This window comes from Mastigoproctus giganteus, chromosome 4, assembly GCF_048544385.1.
Source record: "Mastigoproctus giganteus isolate SK-2022 chromosome 4, ASM4854438v1, whole genome shotgun sequence".
Classification (NCBI taxonomy): Eukaryota; Metazoa; Arthropoda; class Arachnida; order Uropygi; family Thelyphonidae; genus Mastigoproctus; species Mastigoproctus giganteus.
In genome coordinates, this window is record NC_143578.1 from 170963258 (window position 1) to 170989635 (window position 26378).

A 26378-nucleotide genomic window follows, 5' to 3' on the forward strand; every position below is an offset into this window, starting at 1 on the left:
TGAAATGGAGAAATTGTTGTTTGTGTGGATGGAAGATTTAATACAAAAAAATACACCCATGAGTCTTCACACAGTGCAAGCAAAGGCTAGAAGTTTGTTTCAGAGTTTAAAATCACACGCCGGAGACTACGCAGAAGATTTTCAGGCTAGTACTGGGTGGTTTAAGCGTTTTTAAAAAAGATTTGCTTTGCATAATGTCTCTTATAAATAAACAACTCCTACCTCAACCCAAGAACATGACCCTGACGATGCACAACCCAGAAAAAGCAAAGATTAAAAATTGATTTTGTAAATTTCATTTGTATTAATTTTTACATTAATTTTAGATTGTATTTTTGTGTTTACAGTACATTATGTACAGTATTATTTTTCATATTATGTACAATATAATTATAGATTGTAGTTTTGTTTTTTTATAAACAGTATGAATAATAAACCAATTAAAATGTAGAGAACATTTGAATTTAACCTCAGAGAGAGAGAGAGAGAGAGAGAGAGAGAGATAGCCTAGGCGTAGAAACAAAGGTATGTACAGTATCGCTAAATAAAAGATGAAAACATTACTGTATTTAAAATGAAAAATAAGACGATAAAAATTTAAAAGATTATAAAAATAAATTAAAGATGATAAAAAGATTAGAAAGGTTAAAAAATACTGTTAATAAATATATGGCCGACATACGACCAGATCGACTTATGACTTGTCAGTCAGAACAGAAGTCGGTCGTAAGTCGACGACCAACTGTATAGAAAAAGGAAATAACTGCCCGATTTCTATTTGTAGAATTTTAATGAAATTTGGAATAGCTAGACAGATAGTTTTAAAAGACACAAGTAATAAGATTGGGGGTCAATATTATAAATTTCTGTTTATACTCTACATAGCCATTATGTAGTTTAATTGTAGCAGTTTTTATTTCAATAGGTAGCCAGAACAGTTAACAATTGGCTGTATATTTTTGTAGCATGTTAGTATGTTACTCCGGGAACAAAGCCACCTAATGGCTGGCTATGCATTGAGATCATAGGATCCAATGTAATTTGACAAATGTTTCACTTGTTGGGAACTTTCTTGGTAAATCACAACATTCACATCCAACTACATAACCAAGGATTTCTTTAACATAACATGGTGCATACAATTAAGAGGAACAGGTCATAAACTTGTATTCTGTTGATAGCATAAATCACATTTACCTTCTAAGCTGTCATGCACAAGTTATAATCATGTAGATTCTGAGCTACAAATTAATTAATCTGTCTTATGTTCATGTAGTTGGTCTCACTGTACAAAAACTAGACGTGCTGGAGTAAAAGTGAAAACAGATTTGGAATTAAATCTGTTTTCAGTTTTCCAAACATCTATATAAGTCAACACGGTTTTTTTTTTTTTTCCTCCAATGATAAATACTTGTTGATCTGTTTAATGTTTCGCAATTAATGTTAAAATAGAGTGATTTTGTCTTTATCTTGGTAATGTTAACATTATCCAGTAATGCATGGTTACTGTCACTCTCTCTCTTGGACTTTCCCTTAATTCTGTGCAGGCATTATCTGCTTCTGCCAAAACTGAATAGCTCACATGAAACTAAAATGTTTTATGAATACTTATTTTTTTTTTATGAGAACCCCAAACACGAGAACAACAGATAATTGTTCAAAAACCAAATCTCTATAGATGCAAGAGAAACATAAAAAAATAATTATCTGTTGTGAACGTTGGTGACATGGTAAGTGTCCTTGTACTGTACGTGGGACAATACAGTTGATCCTCTCCTCAGCATGTTCATATTAAATCAGTTTACTGTTTACCTAGAAAAGCTAATTTTCATTAATGAAATTTATCAAAGGAAGAAAAAAATCACTTCATGAAATAAATAAAAAAAAAAATGGTAGGTAGCTGTTTACAAGTTATAAAAGATGTGCATACAAGAGAAAATGTGCGTCAGAAAGCATAAGTTCCACTCGAAACATTGAAATTTATCTTATTCTGTTTGCTTTAAGTGTAAAACAAAGCTTTTTAAGAATCTGAAAAGATCATTCTACTTAATCTAACAATACTAGTTTCTCTTTTGAAATAATGCACTATTATTCTAGGTCATATGTAAAACTATTCTAGTTATTTGCAATCTTATGCATTTAATAGTTTTCAATGTTACCTGATGTAAAATGTATCAATTTGTTATCAGGTATTAAAACTTTTTATTTTTTTATTGATGTTATAAAGTTTTAAGGACTTGATAAAGTTTATACATTTTATAAAGTTTTATGTCAAACAGGAACTTTTAATTAAAAAGTTCCTGTTTGACATATGACAACCTATTCTGCCTAACGTCCAGATTACTTGACAAATGTTAAAAATGTGTTTATTTCAAACTTTGTCCTCACATACTGAATAATGTAGACAATAGCTGGTTAATTCTGACAATAGCAAGTTTTGAACTTTAGCCATAACACAAAATTCTTGAGCTCACATGCTTACCAATTAGAAGCATAAACCTTCCTCCCTTCCTGTTATGTTTTTCTTTCCTATACACAATATACTTACCATATTCAAATTCTGCATTCTAGCATATCAGAATGATATTGTTTGAAACACTGCTTAAATCAATGAGCATCAGCATTTGATTTAACTACTACTTCAAATTGATCAACTATACTTTTAGCATTATTATACAATCATATGAGAGACTTTTTTTTTTTTTTTTACATTCTTTATATTCCTAATACTTCCTGTGTTGTTTAATCAATAAATATAAAAAAAAAAGCAGGAAGTAATCTTTAAATGCAAACATGAAAGGGAAATCAGGAGAAAAAAAAAAGTTGAAGCATGTCTAATGGCAAGTATCATGCAGTAATTTTTCTACTGTAGCTCAAAAAATTATTCTATTTTGAATTTCTAGCTAATTTTTTACACTTCTTTTGCTCTCAAGCTGCCATTGTCTCAACTAAAATTTTAGTTTTGTATTTCAAAATAACAGCTTAGGATAAACAAAAAGTACACATAACACATTATTAATTACATTAAAAAATACGGAAAAAGAATTTTACCTATTAGGGTTTTAAGACACTGTCCAGAAGCTGTATCCCAAATCCGACTGGATAAAATAAATAAAAACAAATAAAAGAATGCCATTCATCAAATATGAATAAGTAGTCATTTTCAGAAGTAATGTATCAACCATTAATATGAAATCTTAGATTTCATATTAATGGTTGACTTTTATAGATATATATTTTTTTAAATTATAGTAGCATTACATATGTTCTGAGAGACATTTGTGGTGAAATCAAATAATTAAGAAATGTTAAAATCAAATTAAAACTTCAAGTTATTATTAAACATATGCAAATAAAATAAAATAGTACAATAATTTGTTAGAACCAACCAAGAAGCATACACTCTCCCCAAGATATTCTTGGGCAAGCATTCCATGATTAACCAAGTTAGAAAAAGAAGGCTAACAAGTCTTCTTTCAGTAGAAAATCCCTATGCACTTCATAAGAAAGCTACTAATCTAGAGAAAATTACTTCCCACAAACTGTAGTCAATCAACTCCTGTTGGAACAATTCAGAGATATGCTGCTAGTACAACTGAAAATTTCTTGAAAACAGGTTGTCCAAATAAGTCTACAGAACATAATGAGATTTCTTTGCAGGATATCACTCACAAATCAGAAGTTAACATCAACAGAAATGAGCAAACAGTGGGGGGGGTTTGATTAGGAATCTAAGAATGTGCTGGGCAAAGAAGAAACCACTTAAAACTCAGAAGAAAAAGGAAAACATTGCTTTGGGCATCCCAAGTCAGTTTGGAGGTGAAGATCAGTATACCTTAGTGATACACCATTCTACACTTACTTTATCTATTAACCATAGATCAATCATTCAAATCAAGCTTAAGTTTATTTCTTCCATGAAAAATTTCATTTGGCCATATTACTCTTATAGTTAGAAGCCCAACCGTGATTTTAAGAGTCCCAGCTCAAATGCTATGCTCTCCATCCTAAAAATAATACCAGTAGAGACTGTAAACACTCACTACCACTTGTCTTACATAAAGTAATTATATCAAATAATTAAATCAAATAATTAAGAAATGTTAAATAGTAAAGTGGAACATCTCTTTAATTGCCTACCCTATACAGGCACTTCTCACTTTGAGTTCCGAGATTTATGAGGTTTCTTTTTCAAAGTATCAAGTATCAACAAAATTGAAAATATGAACATTAATTGCAAAAATTGAATGTTAAAAGTTCATAAATACCACATTTCAAACCACGCACATAGCTATACAATACAGTGTACCCAGCTTTATGATATCATTTCACAAATATATGTGGTCTCAATTCTAATCTCAACAATGTGCATTTCCACTTGCAGTCTGCCAAACCCCATGTACTTTTTCTGGCAGAATCTCAGTTATCAGTTGATTCAAATACTGCTAATCTCAGTTGCCCAAATTATTCGCTGTATGATTCCTTTTGCTTCAAGGTGGTACTTGTGCATATGTCCGTTCCGATATTCCCTGTCAGAGAATTGATAATTTGGAATCTCCTCTCTTCGATCTTCTCTGGCTAAAATCTCTCTACCTCACTGTGTCAAATTCATATGTTGTCTCTACCGTTCTCCCAACTCCAATAATCACTTGGAGCTCTTTGACTTCCTCTCTTTGCAACTTGAATTTCTCCAGTCCAACTTTCCTAACTGACCCAGCTGGTCGTGATGCTGAGGCTTTTGCAATTTCTAATGACAATGCACAGATTGTACATTTACCTACATAAATACAGGACAATCCTAACCGCACAGCCTACGCGCTTGATATTTTTCTCACAAACAACCCTTCTAAGTACACGGTCGAAGTGAGTGGTTCTTTAGGTACCTCAAATCACAACTTGGTGATTGTCTCTTCTCAAATGGAGCCTTTATCTCATGGCTATTCCCAACCTTATATTGTTTGGCATTACAAGAATGCAAAATGGGATGATCTGTGAGATTTCTTTTCTTCTTTTCCTTAGTCGGACTACTGTTTCAAAACTTCAGATGTCAACGTTTGCTCTGATCATGTCAGTGAAATTATTCTTGTAGGAATGGAATCCTTTATTCCACACTCCACTTTAAAAGCTCGTCTTTATCTAAACCTTGGTTTTCCAATAAATGTACTAAGGCTGTTCAAGAGAAGAATGTTGCATATCGTAATTGGCTTGTTTCCAATTCTTCAGTTTCACTTTCTGCCTACACCAAACCTCGCAACAATTGTAAAGCAGTTATTAATCAGTCCAATTAGATTTTGAACAGGCTAAGAGTAAAAAACTTGCTTCTTGCCCTAATGGTAGCCGAGCATTCTGGTCTCTTGCCAAAGCTATTGACCGCAACTTTTGCCCATCTCTGCTCCCACCTCTGTCAAAACCAGATGGTTCTGTTGTCACTTCAGCAAAAGATGAAGCTGACCTGCTAGCATCCCATTTTTCTTCCAACTCATGTATTAATGATCTTGGTAAAACACCTCCCACCATTCTAAGAAAGCTCTAGGTCCTGATGGTATTTCTCTGATTGTTCTCAAACCCTGGGCTCCTGAACTTACTCCTGTTCTATGCCACATTTATTTACTTTCATATTCCAAAGGTGTTTTTCTTCTGCTTGGAAATTTGTTAATATACAGCCAGTTCCTAAAAAGGGTGACAAATCCCTCCCATCCAATTATTGTCCCATTGCAATTACTTCTACTCTTTCTAAAGTAATGGAGAAATCAACTAACCGCCTATTCTTAAACTACCTAGAAACCTTCCGTCTGATCAAAGATCGCCGTAGATTCCATCAGTGTCAATCCACTCGTGATATTCTGGCTTATGTTATCCATTTATGGACAAATTCAATGAAAACGTTTGGTGAAACACAAGCAGTTGCTCTTCACATCTCAAAGGCTTTCGATTGTGTTTGGCATAAAGGTCTTCTAAACAAGGTTCCATCTTATGGTTTGCCAACTGTTTTTTGTAATTGGTTATCCAGTTTTCTCTCTTTGGTTTGGTTTGGTTTTATTGGCGCATTAGCTACTAAGGCTATAATGCGCCAAGACCAGGTCATTTATAAAAAATTTTAAACTTTCAGTGACCTAATTAGTTAGGTCACTATGTCAAAAGGTATAACAAATATATAAAAGAAAAATGTAAAAATTTTATATACGAGTAAAAATATTTATTGATTTTAAAAAGCTAAAAACAGCAGACACATTGCCATTGTCAGATAAAATCTGACTGAGTGTATATGGCTCAGTCAGATGGGTAAAAGCGGTAAAACGGATATTGCTAAAATCTGGACATTCAATTAAAATGTATCTAATTGATAAAATTGTGCCACAGGACTCAACACATAGGAGGGTCATCAGCCCTCAGCAAAAAAGAATGAGTCAAATGACTATGTCCTATGCGGGTCCGGGCAAGAACAACTTCCTCCTTACGATTCCTGCGCAGACTAGACTGCCACGGTTCAATTACAGGTTTTATACGATATAGTTTATTCCCAGTCTGTCCATTCCACAAATCCTGCCATTGGGAATGTATCTTCTGCTGTATTGTTTGCCTGTAGTCTGTATAGGAGACTGACAGGCAGTGATTATTATTGGGGATTGCTGATTTGGCTGCGGTGTCAGCCAAATCATTTCCCCTAATCCCAATGTGGCTGGGAATCCAGCAGAAGCGGATATCATATTCATGTCCATGGAGGAAGTGAATCTTCTGCTGGATACTAGACAGAACTGGATGAGGATTATATCTCACAGATATTAAAGCCTGTAACATGCTGAGCGAGTCGGAATATAAAATGAACCGTTGGTATTGGCATTCACTAATGTGATCCAAGGCTAACTCTATAGCGTGCAGCTCTGCAGTAAATATGCTGCATTCAGAGGGAATCTGCTCCGATGTAGTAGTGTCTGTAAAGACAGCAGAAGATCCCACATATGATTCCGACTTCGAACCGTCTGTGTAGACTGGCGCGAAGTCAGAATATTCAGTTCAGTGTGCTGAATGAAGCTGCAGGTAGACAGATGATGGAGTGTCCGACTTTCCCCAATTTCTAAGGGACAAGTCACATGCCGGGACATGAGCATGCCAGGGTGGAAAGGGTTGCTTTGGTGTTTGGGTAACCTTGTCTACCTTGATATTGAGTTCTTTGAGTAGCTCTTGGAGACGAATACCAAAAGGACGATTGGCAGTCTTACGGGTATTGTATAAATTTTCCCATCGTGGCTCAAAAACAAATGCCCACATAGGATGGTCTGGCAGGGATTTCAGTTTTAAAGCGTACTTTAAAGACAACTGCTTGCATCAAAGCGATAACGGTGGTTCGTTTGCTTCGACGTATAAGCTCTGGACAGGAGATGTGCCATATGCTCCAGTAGCAATACGTAGGGCCTGATGATGGATGGGGTCCAGCCATCGCAGGACACTGTCTCTAGCTGAGGAATATACCTGGGACCCATAGTCTAGTTTGGATCGCACAAGTGCACGGTAAAGCCAAAGAAGGATACATCGGTCTGCTCCCTAAGATGTAGAGGAGAGCGAGCGGAGAATATTAAGTCCATGTGTGCACTTTGTGCGGAGTTGACGGATATGATCCAAAAAGGTCAGTTTTTTATCGAATGAGTCCCAAGAATTTTATGTTCGCTGCTACTGGAATAGCATATTGTCCGAGCCTTAATTCGGATTCACGATGAAGATTACGCTTACAACAAAAGTGTACGCAAACGGTCTTCTCCGGCGAGAACCTGAAGCCATTAGCAAGTGCCCCGAAATTCAGATTATCAATGGCTTTCTGCAGTTGTCTTTCAATAACCCTCATGTTGCACGACTGACAAAAAATGCTAAAGTCATCAACATAGAGGGCACTGTTTACAGTTGGAGGAAGTTGTTCTGTGATTGAATTTATTTTGATGGCTAAAAGCGTGACACTTAATACTGATCCTTGTGGTACTCCCTCCTCTTGACTGAAGGAAGGAGAGAGTGAGGATCCCACGAGAACTTGGAAAGATCGATTGGCTAGAAAGTTTTTAATAAAAATTGGGAGTTGCCCCCTAAGACCAAGGCTATGCAGATCTTTTAAGATGCCAAATTTCCAAGTTGTGTTATACGCTTTCTCCATGTCAAAGAACAGCGACACCAAGTGTTCGCGTTTTAGGAAAGCATCCCGGATGGATGCTTCCAATCTAATAAGATGGTCCAAAGTGGACCGGTTCCTTCGGAAGTGGCACTGGATGCTGGAGAGAAGATCATTTGATTCTAAATACCATATTAAACGAGAATTAACCATTCTCTCCAGGATTTTGCACAGACAGCTAGTCAGAGCAATAGGACGATAATTGGTAGTGATTTTTGGATCCTTTCCTGGCCTAATTAGGAACGGCAAGAACGATTGCCTTTCGCCAGGAGTCCGGAAACTGCCCTTCAATAAAGATTCTGTTATACAGAAGGAGCAGACAATCAATAGATTTTGGTGAAAGATGTTTAATCATTTCATAATGGATGCCATCTGGTCCAACAGCACTTGCTTTGGAAAGAGTGAGGGCTCTTTTCAATTCCTCTATAGTGAACGCCCCGTTGTAGGGATAGAGGCCCTTGGACTTAAAATTAAGTGCTTGTTTTTCCAGTTTATGTTTCAGGACCAGGAACTCTGGGGAGTACGAGGATGTTGCGGAGATGTTAGAGAATGTTTCCCCAAGAGCATTGGCTATTGCAGTTGGATCTGCAATAGTGCATCCATTATAATCTAGGATTGAAGAAGGGTGGGATGTATATTTCCCCTTCATTTTCTGGAATTTATCCCAGACTACCTTAGAGTTGGTAGACTGGTTAATAGATGATGTAAAACGGATCCACGATTCCTTTTGACTCTGACGACGGGTGTAGCATGCTTTGGCTCGTGCATGTTTGAAGGCTATAAGGTTGTTCGTGGTAGGATATCGGCGAAATATTCCCCACGCTTTGTTTTGAGCCTTTTTTGCTGTTGTGCATTGTAAATTCCACCAAGGTTTGGGAAATGGTGGAAACCGGGCAGATGTTTTTGTGACAGCATTAGCAGCTGCTTGGACAATGATTTCTGTGATGTACTTTACTGCGTCATTGATAGGCTCCCGACTGACTGTACTGAGGTCGAAATTTGCCCGATGTTGGAAGGCATTCCAGTCACCGTGATCAAACTTCCACCGTGGTAACCTAAAAGGAAGACATGGTCTCCCACTCTGTAACAAGGTTATCACAGGGAAGTGATCACTTCCATATGGATTCTCCTCCACTTCCCAAGTGAGTGAAGGGAGTAGAGAAGGGGAGCAGATAGAGAGATCAATGGCAGAAAAAGTACGGGTAGGCATGTGGAAGAAGGTGTTTGTTCCAGTATTTAGAAGGGAAAGGTCATTGTCATTGAGCATATGCTCTATGACTCGTCCCCTTCCGTTGATGTTAGCACTACCCCACAGGGTGTTATGTCCGTTAAAATCCCCGAGAAGTAAGAAAGGGGAAGGCAACTGCGTTAGAAGATCATCAAGGTCTTCCTGGGAGATGTCAGTCCCAGGTGGCAAATAGATAGAGCAGACTGTTAATAAAAGTCCCACCGTAAGGCGAATTGCAACAGCTTCTATGCTAGTTGTAATTAGCAAGGGCTGCACTGGGGTCTGGTTACCCACAAGGATAGCCACTCCCCCATGAGCAGAGCCATCAGCAATTCTGTCCTTTCGAAAAATTGTGATGTTGTGAACGGTGGGATCATCATTTGCCTTTAGATATGTCTCCTGCAAGCAAAAGCAAACTGGATCGTGCTTTTGCAGGAGGGCCTTGATGTCATCAATATTTCGCCGGAATCCACGACAATTCCATTGTAGGAATTCAGCCATTATTTTGGCTTGGTGGGTCCATCAGGCGGCTTCCAAGGTGCTGAGGGCTTACTTTTATCTTTTTTGTCTTGGGTTTATCTTTTTTGGGGAAGAATGGACGCTGTCCTGTGTCCGTTTCTTCCTCCGCAAAGAGTTCCAAGACTGAATCTTCGGGTACCTCCTTCTGCTCGACATCCATGTTTTCTTGGGTAGTAGGGGAGCCTTCCCCTTTCTTATTCTTTTCTTTCATAATTACCTTTGTTACTTGTGGAGCATTAGGAGGTACTGATATAGGAGTGGCAGCTGATTGGTTTTTCTGTGCAGGTTTTTGAGAACATAAGAGATAACACACGATGGGAGTGAAAGACTCCTTTGGAGGAATGGTCATGTCCGTCTGAGTTCCGACGGAACATCTCCCTGCTACCTTCTGGGCGTAGGTAGGTTTGTTGATATTCAGGGGTTTCACTGATTTCCTTGCCTCCTGGTATGATATATTTAGCTCTGCCTTCAGCCGTTGAATTTCTTTTTCTTCTTTCCACCTCTGGCATGCTCGTGAGTAGGCCGGGTGTTCGCCTTCACAGTTAATACAGGTGGGTTCTGCGGCTGAACATGCTGTTGTTTTGTGGTCCTTCGCACCGCATCGAGCGCATGCAAGGACTCCACGGCAGGCCATTTGAGAATGTCCATACTTCTGGCATTTAAAACACCGTAAAGGGTTTGGAACGTATGGACGCACTGAACAATTGATGTATCCAGCTTTAATCTCGTCAGGAGGTTTGGGAGAATTAAAAGTCAGGATAACGCTCCTGGTTTTAACAATTTTTCCATCCCTTTGCGCAGTAATTCTCTTGACGGCAATAACTCCCTGTGGTTTTAATTCGGAGCAGATTTCCTCCTCGGTTACGTCGAGAAGGTCCCACTCCGAAATGACACCTCTCGATGAATTGAGTGTTCTGTGTGGTGTCACTGTTATGGGTATTCCTCCGATTGATGTTACTCGAAGGAGATGTTCTGATTGCCTGTCATTTTTAGATTCAATCAAGAGATCCCCAGAACGAAGCCTCTTAACTGATTTGGGTGAACCTGCTAACCCATCTAACACTTTTTGAATAAAAAAGGGCGACATTTTACCAATTGGTTTTTCCCCGGTGGAGTGTATAATTAGGAACCTTGGAACAGGCCCCGATGGTACTTCAGTTCGCTGCCTCTTTGTACTAATAATACTATCTGTGTCTTCGTCTCTGTTTGCAGATAGGGACCAGGTTGGGGCCCCTGAAGAGATAAGTTTATCAGGATTCATTGAGTTTTTTATATTGTTCAGTGCCCGGGCTCCCCACCCACCACGGAGCCCAAAGGGACGCCCACTACCCGGCCTGCAATAAATGCGCTCGGGAGTGGAACGCCAGGGCTACCCAGACACTATACCCGCACCGCCGCCAGCCTGAATCCTGTCCCTCGGACCATGAGGGTAGGGGCGTGGCATTGACACAGTTGACCCTCGCAGGCGAGCCTACTAGCCGATTGATCCCAGCCGGGCCTTCCAGGACCACCTGTCTTGTCGAAGCAGGGGCCAAAGTGGTGTATTGAAGCTGGGCCCCTCAACCACCAGGATCCCCCTTTCCGAATTTCCACGGGTCGCAGCGCATGGCAAATACGCCGGATTCCATTGATGTAAGCCTGGAACCTGGGCTGTGGGCATTGGATCCCAGTGATGCTAGTCTGGAAGTCCAGCAGCGTCACTGAGAGGTCCCCTCACCACGTACAGGTGCCCACGTCAAGGGGGTTTTCTCTCTGATCGCTCACTGAGGGTGATGGCTCTCTGTCTTCTAACTTCTCCAAAGTTCCCCCCCAAGGTTCAGTTCTTTTTCTCTTGTATATTAATGACCTTCTTCCATTGACTTGAAATCCTATCCATAGTTTCGCCAATGATAGCACATTGCATTTCACTTAACATTTTGAAAAAACCTTGCCCTCCTCAATCAGCTTTAACTTCTCAAATATCAGCTACCAATTACTTAAATGCCAATCTCCAGATAATTCTCCAGTGGTGCAAAGACAATTTAGTTGATTGCAATCCTTATAAAACTCAGTCTTGTCTTATATCTCGCAAAAAGGATTCTTCCGCTCCTATGCTTATCTTTGGTGACACTCCGATTTCTAGGCAAAATGAAATATCTCTTTTGGGGATTACCCTGACTTCTAATCTTTCTTGGCACAATCACATTACAAATATTGCTTCCTCTGCATCAAAAAAAAAAAAAAAAACTTGGTTTTCTGTCACTCTCAGCGTTACTTTTCTTCCAAACAGCTATTCACTCCGTATAAATTGCAAAACCACCCTAGCAGGGACTATTGTTCCCACATCTGGGGTGGTGCCCCCAAAACCTCTCTCGGGTTTCTAGATTCCATTCAGAAGAGGGCAGTTAGGTTAATTAATGATTCATCTCTAACAGAGTCTCTCCACTCACTTTCTCATAGACGTACTGTTTCTGCTGCATGCCTCTTCTACAGATACTTCCATGGGCACTGTTCTTTTGAATTGGCTTCTATAATTCCCGCTCTCTCTCTCTCTCTTTCAAAACAATCCGAACATGTGCCGCCACCAGCCAACATCCTTTTACTGTCCAACTTCAAACTCTCAGAACCAACTTTTCGTCTTCCTCGTTTATTCATTCAACTGCCGTTTTCTGGAACAACCTTCCTTCATACGTATTTCCTGAAAATTACAGTCTACAGAAGTTCAAGTCCAATATCAACAAATATCTTCTTTCGTCTTCTCAACCTCCAACCCAAGCATGGTAATAAGTACTATAGGTTCTAATACCTCTTGTGTTTAGGGTTTTCATAAAAAAAAAAATAAAATAATCCGTTCCAGAGACACCATCATATCGCGAAAATATCGTAATGGGAACCCAATAACACATTGTTTTTTGGTAATTCGTTCCACAACCTCTGAAGTTGAAATTTTCGCTATGTAACTCTCTAAAAGTCATTTTTATAGTGCAAATTGTATTAGTTACCAATTCAAATCACTAAAATGCACTACAATTTCATTATCATATGTTCTGTTATAAGAACCAATTCTGAATGCCTTTGTGACATTTTTCTAAAGCACATTTCTGGAAGTCACAACCATTTAAAAAAAAAAAAAATTGCACTTTCCAGTTTATTGGGCTTTTCTGTTACTGCAAGCAATTATAAACGTGTAATAAACTCGATGTTATTGCATTTGTGAAAATACCAATGGATGGAATTGTGTGGCTTTTTGCGTTATTATGGTGAAATGTGTTTTCCCTTTACTGAAATCTTCAATTGTATAAAAAAACAAATAAATTTTCTGAATCTTCTCTACATTCTTTTTTTTTTTAAGCTTCGTAAACTTGTTACTCCGCAGAAATCGTGTTAGTTGTAATTTGTGCTTTCCGTTAAAAAATGCTTATGCATGTTATTGAAATTTATAAAGAAAATAGAAGATTATCTTGGAAATAAATGCCTCTTGAAGCATTTCTGAAGAAGACAGCTTCTTGTGCAACAAACCAATGAGTACCTAGCCAATAATAAGTGATCAATGAGTGTGCATTTAGTCAATGATGAAGAATAAACATTCTTTAAAATTTGTAAGTCAAATTTTCCTGAAAATTTCTCTATTATTATAATTTGCTTGATTTTACAGGCTACATTTTAATTTCTTTGTATAAATCAATCATTGTTTAACATTATGTCTATGGGATTTAATTCCCGCTTTACGAGTTTTCGCTTTACGAGCGCACTCTAGGAATGAATTAATTCGTGAAGTCAAGAACTACCTGTACTTGTTTTATATTTTGAAAGTCTTCCCAAGATTTTTTTTAAACTAATTTACTCTCGTTTTTTTTTTTAAATTAAGTTGGCCAGATATGAAGATTAAAAAACTGGTATGAAAAGAAAAAAAAAAACTTTTGCTGTAATTTGAAATTGCTTTTATAAATATTTTTCAGGATCACTACAACACAATTCTATAAAGCAATACTAATATTTCTTATCATGTTCTTGTTCTAACTCCAGCACGACCACCAGTTCAGTGGAGTTTACAATAAATCATCAGTACAAACAATCATATTTAGTAGTCACGGTCTTGAATCCCTGTCCACTCAAAGACCTCGTGCTATTACACTCACATTCCTAACCACTCGGCTACGTCAGGCCTATTCAAAGATTTTGAAAAATACATAACTGCCAGCCTTTGACTTTCGGAAAACAAGAGATTTTTTTTTTGATATATCCAGACTCGGGCTTGAAATTAAATTTCACTGACAACATACATGTAGTACATTAAGATAAAGTTCATCTTGCTGGAAACCACAAGCTTATACATGATTACTTCAAGGAAGATACTGCAGACTTTGTCCTCTTCAGAAATGTTGGGTTCAAAGTTTTCTTTATAACAATGTCTCCGCTGAATAGACTTGGTGGGAAAAGCAAATCGGAATTAAGTTTTCACTTTTCATACCTGGCTAAATGTCCTCTCATGCTCAGCAATGCTAAGCTTGACAAGATAATTTTTTATATTGCAAATTACCTTGTCAAGCTTGGCATTTTAACAATTCCTCAGCAGTATATTTTCTGGTAGATTCATGCATAGAAATCACACTTTAGAACTTCTACTGCTTCGTCTATTCTTTATCTTCAGTGATACTCACAGGTTAGGGACTTGTTCACAAAAAATTTCAAGTTGGAAATGTACTGCCAACTGGTAAAATTTGTGATATCTCAGCAATCATAAGAACAATGAGAACTCTTACCACTTTCTTTTTTTTTTTTTTTTTTTTTTTATGAGAATCCCAAACACGAGAGGTATTAGAACCTATAGTACTTAGTACCGTGCTTGGGTTGGAGGTTGAGAAGACGAAAGAAGATATTTGTTGATATTGGACTTGAACTTCTGTAGATTGTAATTTTCAGGAAATACGTATGAAGGAAGGTTGTTCCAGAAAACAGCAGTTGAATGAATAAATGAGGAAGATGAAAAGTTGGTTCTGTGGGTTTGAAGTTGGACAGTAAATGGATGTTGGCTGGTGGCGGCACGTGTTCGGACTGTTTTGAAAGAGAGAGCGGGAATTATGGAAGCCAATTCAGAAGAACAGTGCCCATGGAAGTATCTGTAGAAGAGGCATGCAGCAGAAACAGTGCGTCTATGAGAAAGCGAGTGGAGAGACTGTTAGAGATGAATCATTAATTAACCTAACTGCCCTCTTCTGAATGGAATCAAGAAGCCTGAGAGAAGTTTTGGGGGCACCACCCCAGATGTAGTGAACAATATTCCATGGCAGGGCGGATTTGCGATTTATAGAGAGTGAGCAGCTGTTTGGAAGAAAAGTAACGCCGAGATCGAAAGAGAAAACCAAGTTTTTTATATGCAGAGGAAGCAACATTTGTAATGTGCTTGTGCCAAGAGAGATTAGAAGTCAGGGTAATCCCCAAAAGAGTTATATCATGTTGCCTAGAAATCGGAGTGTCACTAAAGATAAGCATAGGAGCAGAAGAATCCTTTTTGCGAGATATAAGACAAGACTGAGTTTTAGAAGGTTTGAAATCAACTAAGTTGTCTTTGCCCCACTGGAGAATTACCTGAAGATCGGCGTTTAAGGAATTGGCAGCAGATTTTCGAGAACTTGAAGCTGATTGAGCTGGACAAGGTTTCTCAAAATGGAAAGTTGAATGCAATGTGCTATCATCGGCAAAACTATGGATAGGATTTCCAGTCAATGGAAGAAGGTCATTGATATTCAAGAGGAAAAGAGTGGGGGAAAGAACTGAACCTTGGGGGACACCGGCATTAGTGGAGAAGTTAGAAGACAGAGAGCCATCTACCATCATCCTCAGTGAGCGATCAGAGAGAAAACTGGATAACCAATTACTAAAAACAGTCGGCAAACCATAAGATGGAAGCTTGTTTAGAAGACCTTTATGCCAAACACGATCAAAAGCCTTTGAGATGTCAAGAGCAACTACTCGTGTTTCACTGAACCTTTCCATTGAATTAGTCCATAAATGGGTAACATAAGCCAGAATATCACCAGTGGATCGACACTGACGGAATCCATACTGGCGATCGTTGATCAGACGGATGGTTTCTAGGTAGTTTAAGAGTTGGCGGTTAATTGATTTCTCCATTACTTTAGAAAGAGTAGAAGTAATTGCAATGGGACGATAATTGGATGGGAGAGATTTGGCACCCTTTTTAGGAACTGGCTGAATATGAGCAAATTTCCAAGCAGAAGGAAAAACACCTTTGGAATAAGAAAGTGAAAAAATGCGGCAAAGAATAGGAGTAAGTTCAGGAGCACAGGTTTTGAGAATAAGTGGAGAAATACCATCAGGACCTGGAGCTTTCTTAGCATCAAGATTCATTAAAATCCTTCTGATATCCTTTTGATGGAAGACCACAGGAGGCATTGAATGGAGCGTGTTAGGAATGGTGGGAGGTGTTTTACCAAGATCATTAATACATGAGCTCGAAGAAAAATGGGATGCTAACAGGTCAGCTTTATCCTTGGCTGAAGTGACAACAGAACCATCTGGTTTGGACAGAGGTGGGTGCAGAGATGGGCAAAAGTTGCGGCCAATAGCTTTGGCAAGAGACCAGAATGCTCGGCTACCATTAGGGCAAGAAGCAAGTTTTCTACTCTTAGCCTGTTCAAACTCCAGTTTGGACTGATTAATAACTGCTTTACAATTGTTGCGAGCTTTGGTGTAGGCAGAAAAGGAAACTGAAGAATTAGAAACAAGCCAATTACAATATGCAACATTCTTCTCTTGGACAGCCTTAGCACATTTATTGGAAAACCAAGGTTTAGATAAAAGATGAGATTTTAAAGTGGAGTGTGGGATAAAGGATTCCATTCCTGCAAGAATAATTTCACTGACACGATCTGAGCAAACGTTGACATCAGAAGTTTTGAAACAGTAATCCGACCAAGGAAAAGAAGTCTCACAGGTCATCCCATTTTGCATTCTTGTAATGCCAAACAATACGAGGTTGGGAATAGCCATGAGATAAAGGTTCCATTGGAGAAGAGACAATCACCAAGTTGTGATCTGAAGTGCCTAAAGGACCTCTCACTTCAACCTTGTACTTAGACGGGTTGTTTGTGAGAAAAAGATCAAGCATATTGGCTGTATGATTAGGATTGTCCGGTATTCTTGTAGGTAAATGAACAATCTGTGCTAGGTCATTAGTAATTGCAAAAGCCTCAGCATGTCGACCTGCTGGGTCGGTGTGACTAGAAAACGGAAGCCAGCTGGAGTTGTGAACGTTAAAATCACCAAGGAAAATTACCTCACTGTTAGGAAAGCTGGACTGGAGAAAGTCAAGTTGCAAAGAGAGGAAGTCAAAGAACTCCAAGTGATTAGTGGAGCTGGGAGAACGGTAGAGACAACAGATGAATTTTACACAATGAGGTAGAGAGATTTTAAGCCAGAGAAGATTCCAAATTGCCAAGTCTCTGACAGGGAATATCAGAACGGACATATGCACAAGTACCAACCTTTGAGGCGAAAGGAATCATACAGCAAATAATTTGGACATCATTTGGACATATAATCACATGCAGCAATAGAATACTTCTTAACAGAACAAATGAGAAAAATCTTCTCGTTTAACTGATCTCAGCAGAACAGCAGCTCATATCTAGGTCTAAGTCAGCCATCCTTTTGATTTAGTCTGCTGCTATGTTAATTCTTCTAAAAAGAAAGTGAAAGATTAAACAATTGCAAGTTATTTAATCAATTTTAGTTAATTAAATCAAGGACAGTCAAGATGATATATTGCCTCTCACTTGTTTGAGAGGTCTGTGTTCAATTCCTATCAAATGACCAGAGGAAAATCTAAAATTCCCTAAGATAGGAGTTGTTGTTGTTATTATTATTATTATTTGGTTTTTAGGAGCATTAGCAACTAAGGCCATATTGCTGAGGGGATATGGAGTGGTCATTCCCTGACCTTTCCACATCCTGCATATTTGGTGGCTCATGGGCTTGAACCCCAGTCTAATCAAGAAGTGTGTGCTACGCACTGCTGCTCCTGCCCACCTGGCTACGGAGGCGCGCTACGAAGGAAGGAAGGAGTAGGGATGATTATAAATTACGAGGCAATACAGAAACTGCTTTGGCTAAAAATACAATGAAAAGTAGCACGGAATTCTTTGCTTCAGTCAACACCAGAAGAAAAGGGATGAACCACATCGGATATTGGATAAGAATTAATGACTTATAAATGAATATGAATTATGAATATAAACAAAAATGAATATGAATTAAAATTTCAGATAACCTTATTCAGATTGCTAATCAACTGAATAAATATTTTGTATCTACATTCACATATAAAGGGATGGGAATACAGAAGTATACCAAGTAATAACTGGGAACCAACTGGAAAGAAAATGGAAGAGAAACTGTTAAAAGCTAAAATTAAATAAAGCACCAAGGGCTAATGTATTCTAATTAATTATATCAAAAGAAGCAGTAAGAGAGATGAGCAAATCTTTTCCTATAACTATAAGAGCATCCTTGGATTCATGGGAGGTCCTATAAGTTGACGATGTGTAAACGTCTCTGCTATTCACGAGGGGGGGGGGGGATCACAGGGGAAAGTGAGCAGTTACAGACCTATAAGCTTGATTTCTGTTCCTGGGAAAATAACGGAGTCAGTGGCTAAAGAAAAAAAAAGTGTGTACCCGGTACTCACAAAAGATGTTTTATGTGAAAACATCTTTGACGAAAATCGTAACCATTTTAAAATCGAACAGCTAGAACCGAAGTAATGAATGATGTAACATTTTATGGTCACACCTGCTACTTATTCTACCAAATAAACATTTGACGAGGTTAGCGAAATCCAAGTCGATAGCCTAATTACCCATTTGTTGAATAGTATGATGTCACAATCAAGAACGCAATAATACAAGTATTTGTATTGTTGCAATCTGCATTTTCATTATATTTCATTGTTAGGCTATAGATTCATTACATTCCGCTATAGATGTTTTCACATCAATAATTTTCTGATTGGTGAAAGGAACTGAATACCACACTGCTATAGCTGAGTGTTTAGCAATACCGAAGTCAAATGCAGAGAGTTGTCGAGACTATCGAGCAAGCTAACCTAAGAAAATAAAGACGGAGGTAGCAATGAGAGTGCGAGAACAACAAAGACTATCGAGATTGCATAAAAGACAAACAGAAAATCAAGCGTTTGATTTAGCAGTGCTTTCAACCAGCAATGCCACTCCATCTAACAATGATGTACCCAAAGTGAGCATTAATTAAGTGCAACGGGGCATTTCTCCAATTGCGGAGCAGATGAGTTTAAATGATCTAGCTTCTTTTCCTTACACAGACTACTATTTACATAAGAATGTGCATCAAGAGTTTGAAAGGGGATTTAGGAAAAACAATTTCTGTTCTGTATGCTACATTTGCGATAGTCTATGGTTCGAAAATGACACAAAGAAACCAGCTACACCATTGACATGCACTGTATTTCCCGATGTTGATGTGATCCTTGTGTGTAATAGATACACAGGATCACTTAAGAACACCATTCCACTGCTATCTACTTGTCAAACGGCTTTGTCTAACCAAAAATTCCATTGCATTTACTGAAGTTGGATTTAGTGAAAGAGAGGCTTATTTTTCCTCGGTTACTGTTTGTGCAAATAAGGTGCCTGAGACAAGCATACGGATAATACGGCATTCTGGGCCAAGTGATCAATGTGCTTGTTTCAGTCAACACGATGGTTCATTGCTTGCCAAGGGAGACTGACGACGATCATTATATAAACATGCAATTTGATTGGATTAGTAAGAGACTTACTAATCCAATTATATTTAAGGGATGTATCAAATCTTATAGTTCAGTCATTCTTTTCACATGGAAATTAATTTGGCAAAAGATGACATAAGGGAAGCAGTTCTGATCAAGGAAAGTCTCATCACCCAACAGCAAATGTTGTCGTGGAGCAAGGATAAATATCTTAGAATCGCCCCACGAGAAACTAAAGTACTGCAAAGCCTACTGTGTGACGAGCACACAGAAGAACTGTCTTTTCTCAGCATTTATCTTGGATAATTCAATGTTCAGAGAGAATTTACAAGTGACTCCATTCATGATGGCAACAAACAAGCTCAGATGATCTGACTGATGCGGCATTACTCCATATGATCTCCTTTATGTAGCAATGAAGATAATGAGATTGAGAGACTCTGACGGTGGCTTTCAAATACATAGATAAAGATACAAAACTGACCAGTGAGCAAGTTCAATCCAAAGAATACATTAACAATGTATCGAAAACAATTTGGCCTTCCTAAGGCCAATTCCTAACTCAACCTACTACTGTGCTCAACGTAAGTGCGATCGATTCACTATGATTATACAGCTCGGTAAACCTACGTTCTCGACTCTCAGTGACAATGAAATCAGCTGATGGCGCTGACTCACTAATTTTGATTTGGTACGTCATTTCTGCTGTACACGTATCGGCTAATGAGGCTAACACTAACTTTGATTCGGTATGTTATACCTGGAATTACATCATTTCCATAAATGACTATGTGGAAATGTAATTTCTGAGTCACAAAATCATAACAAATTGGTTTTACTACAGTCCAAAATTCAGTAGGCGCTGCTGCCAAAGATGTTTTCACATCAAAACTGCAGGATCATCTTAAAAAATATAGTAATATGAAAATCGCAGCATGGATTTGTTAAAGGGAGATCTTGTGGAGGTAAAGCAAGGTGCAGTGTTGTGGTGTTGGATTTTAGGCACATCAGAGACAGACTATACTGTATCATTGTGTACTGTAACTCATAAGGGAGTATCCCTCTGCCTGAGATAGGCTAATTACAACCTCAATTGAAGAGGATTTTAGAAATTTTTCTATCCTTAGATGAGAATTGAACTCAGACTTCTCCAAACAAGTAACAAGTGGCAAAGTCACTATACTGTCATTGAGCAATGAGAGATATTGTAAATATTGTCTGACCAAGCTAATTAGCTGATACTAGTGTAACAACTATTTTTTTGACATGTATTGTTGACACCAAATATACTTGGACAAGTAATGCTGAGCAAGAAAGAGAAAACCCAATTTTTTTAAATGCAGGAGGGAAGCAATATAGGGGGGGCGTGCCTGGTATCAGAGTATCCATTATCTGAGTCCCTGCAGTTACGAGGTTGCAAATAATACATAAAAAAATATATGAAAACAAAAAAAATAATAGTATCTATGTACTTTGTTTAAACTTAAGCTGAAGCACCCCACTACACACTTGACTATTTCTGTTCTGCTCTTCCTGAGAGCATCCTGTTGACTTGACTCCCTCTACCTTTGGTCAGTTTCTCGTTTACTGTTGCTTGTAGTAGACACGTCTGATATTTTCAATAATTTTTAAGTTAAGTGAATTCTTAGTTTTCTTATTTTTATTAACCATGCGTTCAAAGCAAAGTGCTGATGATAAAACATCACGAAAAAAGTGCAGACGAGTGATCGTTATTGCACGATCCCATGAGATCCTGGAAACAATTCTCACCATCCTAAATAATGGAGGGGAAAGCAGTGCAAAGAATATGATTCGCATTCTGGGTTAAATTGACGAGAAAAAGGAGTGATGTACTATTAGAGATTATGGAAAAATTTTGAATTTTGTCCCCATTTTAAGTGGAATTTTAGGAACCAATTATCCTCAGATAATGAAGCCCCCCCCCCCCCCAATGCTCTTCATGGACTAATGCCATTAGTAGAGTTCCCAGGGTTCAGTGCTGGGTCCATTGTTCTTTTCAATATTTATTAATGAATTTGGTGAAGGTTTAACAGGCTTAATGTTTAAGTTTGCAGATGTTAACAGGGTGGTTAAGTCATCAGGGAAACTACTGCAACGAGGTCTAGGAAAATTGGATCGATGGGCTGAGAAATGGCAAAAGTTTAACATTTACAAATTCAAGGTACTACACATGGGTAGCAGAGAATTTAAAAAAAAAAAAAAAAAAAAAAACTATCTGCGGGTAATTGTAGTCACACATGAAATTCTCTGAGCAGTGCAGACATGCTTCCAGGACAGCTCATAGGGTTTTTAATGATATGCAGTTTATTTCTTAATGATAAGGGTTTTTAATTTAACGATTTCAATGATATGCAGAATCTTTGCTAGAAGGGATAAGCAGGTGATTATCCCTTTGTATAAGGCCACATCCTGAGTACTATCATCATCATCAGCCATTTTCAATCCACTGCAGGCTGAAGGCCTCTCCAGCAACTTTCCAGTTCCTTCTGTTTTGAGCACTGGCCATCCATTTACTACCAAAAAACTCATGAATTTCAACTATCCATCTCCGCCTTTGTCTTCCAGGTTTTCTTCTAGCTCCTCTTGTTATTTTCTTAGTCCATCTGTAATCATGTCTTCGAGCTTTGTGTCCTGCCCAAAGACCATTTTAGTTCTTTAGTTTTGATAAGAATGTCCTTTACTTGAGTTTGCTGCCTAATCCATGTGTTTCTCTTCTTATCTAACAGTCTGATTCCCAATATAATTCGTTCCATTCTTTGCTGTATAGTTCTCAGCTTCTCTTCCATTCTTTTGGTGAATGCCCAAGTTTCACTTCCATAAGTCATGGTGGGGAGTATACATTGATTCATTACCTCTAATTCTTTGGGATCGTGGCTTATAACCACAATGTCATCTGCAAATCGTAAATGGTTTAGGTACTCTCTGTTCACATTGACTCCTTTCTGTGACCAGTCTAATCTTCTGAAAGCTTCCTCAAGGGCAGCAGTAAACAACTTCGGAGATATTGTGTCTCCTTGTTGAACTCCTTTCTCGATTTTAAATTTGCTACTGTCTTTGTCTAGTCTAATAAAGGAGGTAGCACTCTCGTATATTTTCTTCAAAATCATAATATATGGGGTATCTATGCCTTGTCTTTCCAGTGCCCGAAACATTGCCTTATGCTGTATGGAGTCAAATGCCTTTTCATAATCCACAAATTCCAGGCATAATGGTGTTCTATATTCATTTGCTTTCTCCATTAGCTGTGATATTACGTGAAGGTGATCCATAGTTGAGAATCCTGTCCTAAAGCCAGCTTGCTCTTTCGGTTGATTCTCATCAAGTATTCTTTCTAATCTGTTAGTAATGACCCTTGTGAACAACTTGTAGATGTGGGATAGCAAGCTAATTGGTCTATAATTTCCAATTTCTGATTTATCTCCTTTCTTATGCAGCAAAACTATGATTGCATTATTCCACTGCTTAGGCGTCACACCTTTTCTAATGCACTTTGTGAAGAGCCTTGCCAGTTTTTGTGTTATGGCTCTTCCTCCCAATTTTAGCAACTCTACAGTAACTTCATCTTCCCACGGGGCTTTCCGATTCTTCATTTTCTTCAATGCATGTTCTACCTCATCAGGAAGAATATCGGGTATGTCATATGTGTTGCTACTTTGCAATCCATCTTCCCCACTGCTGGTATCATTCCCTCGCTCCTTGTATAATTCTCTATAGTAGTCTTCTGCTATTTGGATTATGCTTTCTCTGCTGTTTATAAGTACACCATCACTATTCTTCAGTTTCAGTATCATTTATCTTTCTGTATTACTGCTCATGGCTGCTGATTTAAATCCTTTGTTTTCCCTTAATGCTTGTTCTACTTTTCTTGTGTTAAATCTTCTTATGTCCTCTCTGAGTCTCTTTCTAATGGCTTTGCATAACTCAGTATACTCAATTTTCTCCCTGTCAGTGTTTTTCTTACTCTTCATTTGTCGTCTTCAGTTCATCATGACAAGTGTTTCTTGACTAATTTTTTCTTCTTGGGATTTCTGTTTCCCTATAGGTTTCTTGGGCTTTATCACTTTCAGAAAGTTGTAATATTCCTCGTCGATATCTTGGTCCTGAGCAGTCTGCAGAAGCTCAAACTTGTTCTTAAGTTCCAGTAAATACTGCTTTTTCTCCTCCTCTGTTATCTCAAAGACCTTTGTATTATTTACACAAGTCAGTTTTTTCCTTACCTTTCCTACATCTATATCAAGTGTCCATCTTACCATTCTGTGATCACTTCCAACATTTACCTTATTCAGGACGGTAACATCATTCACAATATATCATCTGTTAGTGAGGATGAAGTAGATTTCATTAGTTGTTAATCCATTTGGACTCTTCCATGTCAACTTTCTGTTCATCCTTTTCTTGAAAAAAAAAAAAAAAAAAAAAGTGTTCATTACTGACAGTCCTTGAGATTCTGCAAATTCCACAAGTCTTTCACCTCTTTTATTTCTTTCACTAATTCCAAAATTTCCTATAGTTCCTCTTTCTGCACTGTTTTGCCTTTTTCCAACCTTAGCATTGAAGTCCCCCATAATAATAGTGTAGTGGGTTTTCTGCTCATCTAGAAGACTCAATTTCGGTGTACATTTCTTCAACCTCTTCATCATCATGGCTCAATGTTGGTGCATAAATCATTATAATCTTTAGCTTGTACCTCTTAGAAATCTTGAGTATTAGTCTTGACACCCTTGGTGATGTACTTTTGAATTCCAAAATGTTGTTTTTAAAATCTTTATGGACCAGAAACCCAACTCCACCTTCACTCCTTTCACTGTTTCCATTGGTGTACAGCAGATTTCCACTTGATAAACTTATAAGTGATTAATTTCTTCTTCTTGTTTCAGCCAAACCGATGATATTCCAATTCACATTTTCTAATTCCTTTTCCAGCTCTAATATCCTGTCTTCACCGATGAGTGATTGTACGTTATAACAGGCCAAGTTCAGTTTCCGTGCATGGCAGCCTGGTCGTACCCAGAGATTCTTAGTACCCCCTCTGCTTCCACTCTGATCCTCTCGCTGCCGTAAGAGGGAGAGTGAAAGCTGCTGGGGACTGAGGGCCATTTGTATTGTTGTGCTCTCATATGCTGGAGGGTTTTGTCTTTTCCTCTTCATGCCGACCAGGCGTCTTGAAGAGAACCACTCTACACGTTCGTTGCCACCTAAGTGACATAACAGGGCTTACCATCGAGAAGGTGTGCATGAGTGGATTTTAGGGAGGCAGGCCAACCAGACTTCTCCTAAATCTTCTGTAATAGAGAGATATTGGATCCATCAGTGTTTTAGGCTGAATGTCTGATAACACACAGGATACCTGTTCCCCTCTAAGCTGAGTACTATATACAGGTCTAAAGGCCTCAACTTTAGGATGCATGGGTACAGAGAAGTGCAACCAGACTGGTGAAGGGAACAAAAGGGTGCTCTTACCTATAAAGGCTTCAGTTCTACAAATTTCAGCCTCCACTGAGTGTTAATGGTATTCTTTCACTTGCTAAGACTACACACATGAAGTGGCATATATTCAAGTTGAGGAAGGATGGTTGCAGGATAGATGTGTGGAAGTTTACCTTCATTCAGCGGGTGGTTGATTGTTCGAACAGGTTTCCATCTGTTGTTGTGGAAGTGGATGGGTTGAATAAATTCAAGGGAGAACTCGAAAAATTCTTGGGGATACAGATGAGTGAACCATGGTTTTTTTTTTTTTTTTGGCTGATGCTATATAAGCTTGCTTTCTTGCATCATATGCCACTACTATTACTACATTTTACATGAAGTACAAAAATTTTTTTAATGAATGCAAGTTAAGAGTATCAGTAAAGATCTCGAAGTTAACTTTTAATGTTACTGCTTGTGGTAATCAAGCCTCAGGCTTGTTGAAATGCTACTACATATCTTAAGCATCATTATATATATAGAACAATTTACATCTCCTTGGTTCTTCCCATTGTACAATTTGCCTCTTTCCTTTGGTCTCTCCCATCTCTGGTCCTCCAGTTGTTGCTTTGGAGCACATACGGCATGATGCCATAAAATGTATGCTTAGATTAGATGGTGAAATTAGATATTTAAACATCAGTATGACAAATACATAAAGACACAATTTGAAGTCTTTGGCTAAACAGCATATCCTTTTGGGTCATCGATTCATTCATAATATTTTACATAACAAAGTTCACTGCCCTGACTTGTTAATTTATTTTAATTTTCATACTACAAACGATATACTCAATATAAAAAATTATTTTTACTAAAAAATCGTACAGATTATGATAGACAACTCAATCAATCATCTTTTACATTTAATATATATATATTTTAGTTATTCTAAAATATCTATAAAATATTTTAGATTTATTGACATTCATTCTTTCATACAGCCATATGTTCATTCTTAGATTTTAGTTTAATACTTGTATATTTTAGGCAACCTTAAAATGTATTTAAATTTTATAATGTTCTTTCAGAATTTTAATTAGTGAATCATTTATTTACATCTTATATTATTGCTTTAAAAAGTGTTTTAGCTTTTACATTATTCAATAGTTTGTATTTATTTAAAATTAGAGTTTTAACAGATTCTAAAGACTAAAATGTTTGTTTTGCATTCTTATCTATTTTTTTGTTTTTATCTTTAATTATTATATTTTTCCAGTACA

The 26378-nt window shown here is 37.8% G+C and overlaps 1 protein-coding gene across 2 annotated transcripts in view; it reads right to left on the reverse strand.

The window, feature by feature from the left end:
• wds (WD repeat-containing protein wds) overlaps positions 1–26378 on the reverse strand; it is a 302400-nt gene that overhangs the window by 127449 nt on the left and 148573 nt on the right. For both annotated transcript variants that reach the window (XM_090371872.1, XM_090371871.1), the window contains exon 9: positions 3052–3098. In XM_090371872.1, the coding sequence (XP_090227998.1) occupies positions 3052–3098 (47 nt within the window). The remainder of the gene's footprint in view (positions 1–3051; positions 3099–26378) is intronic.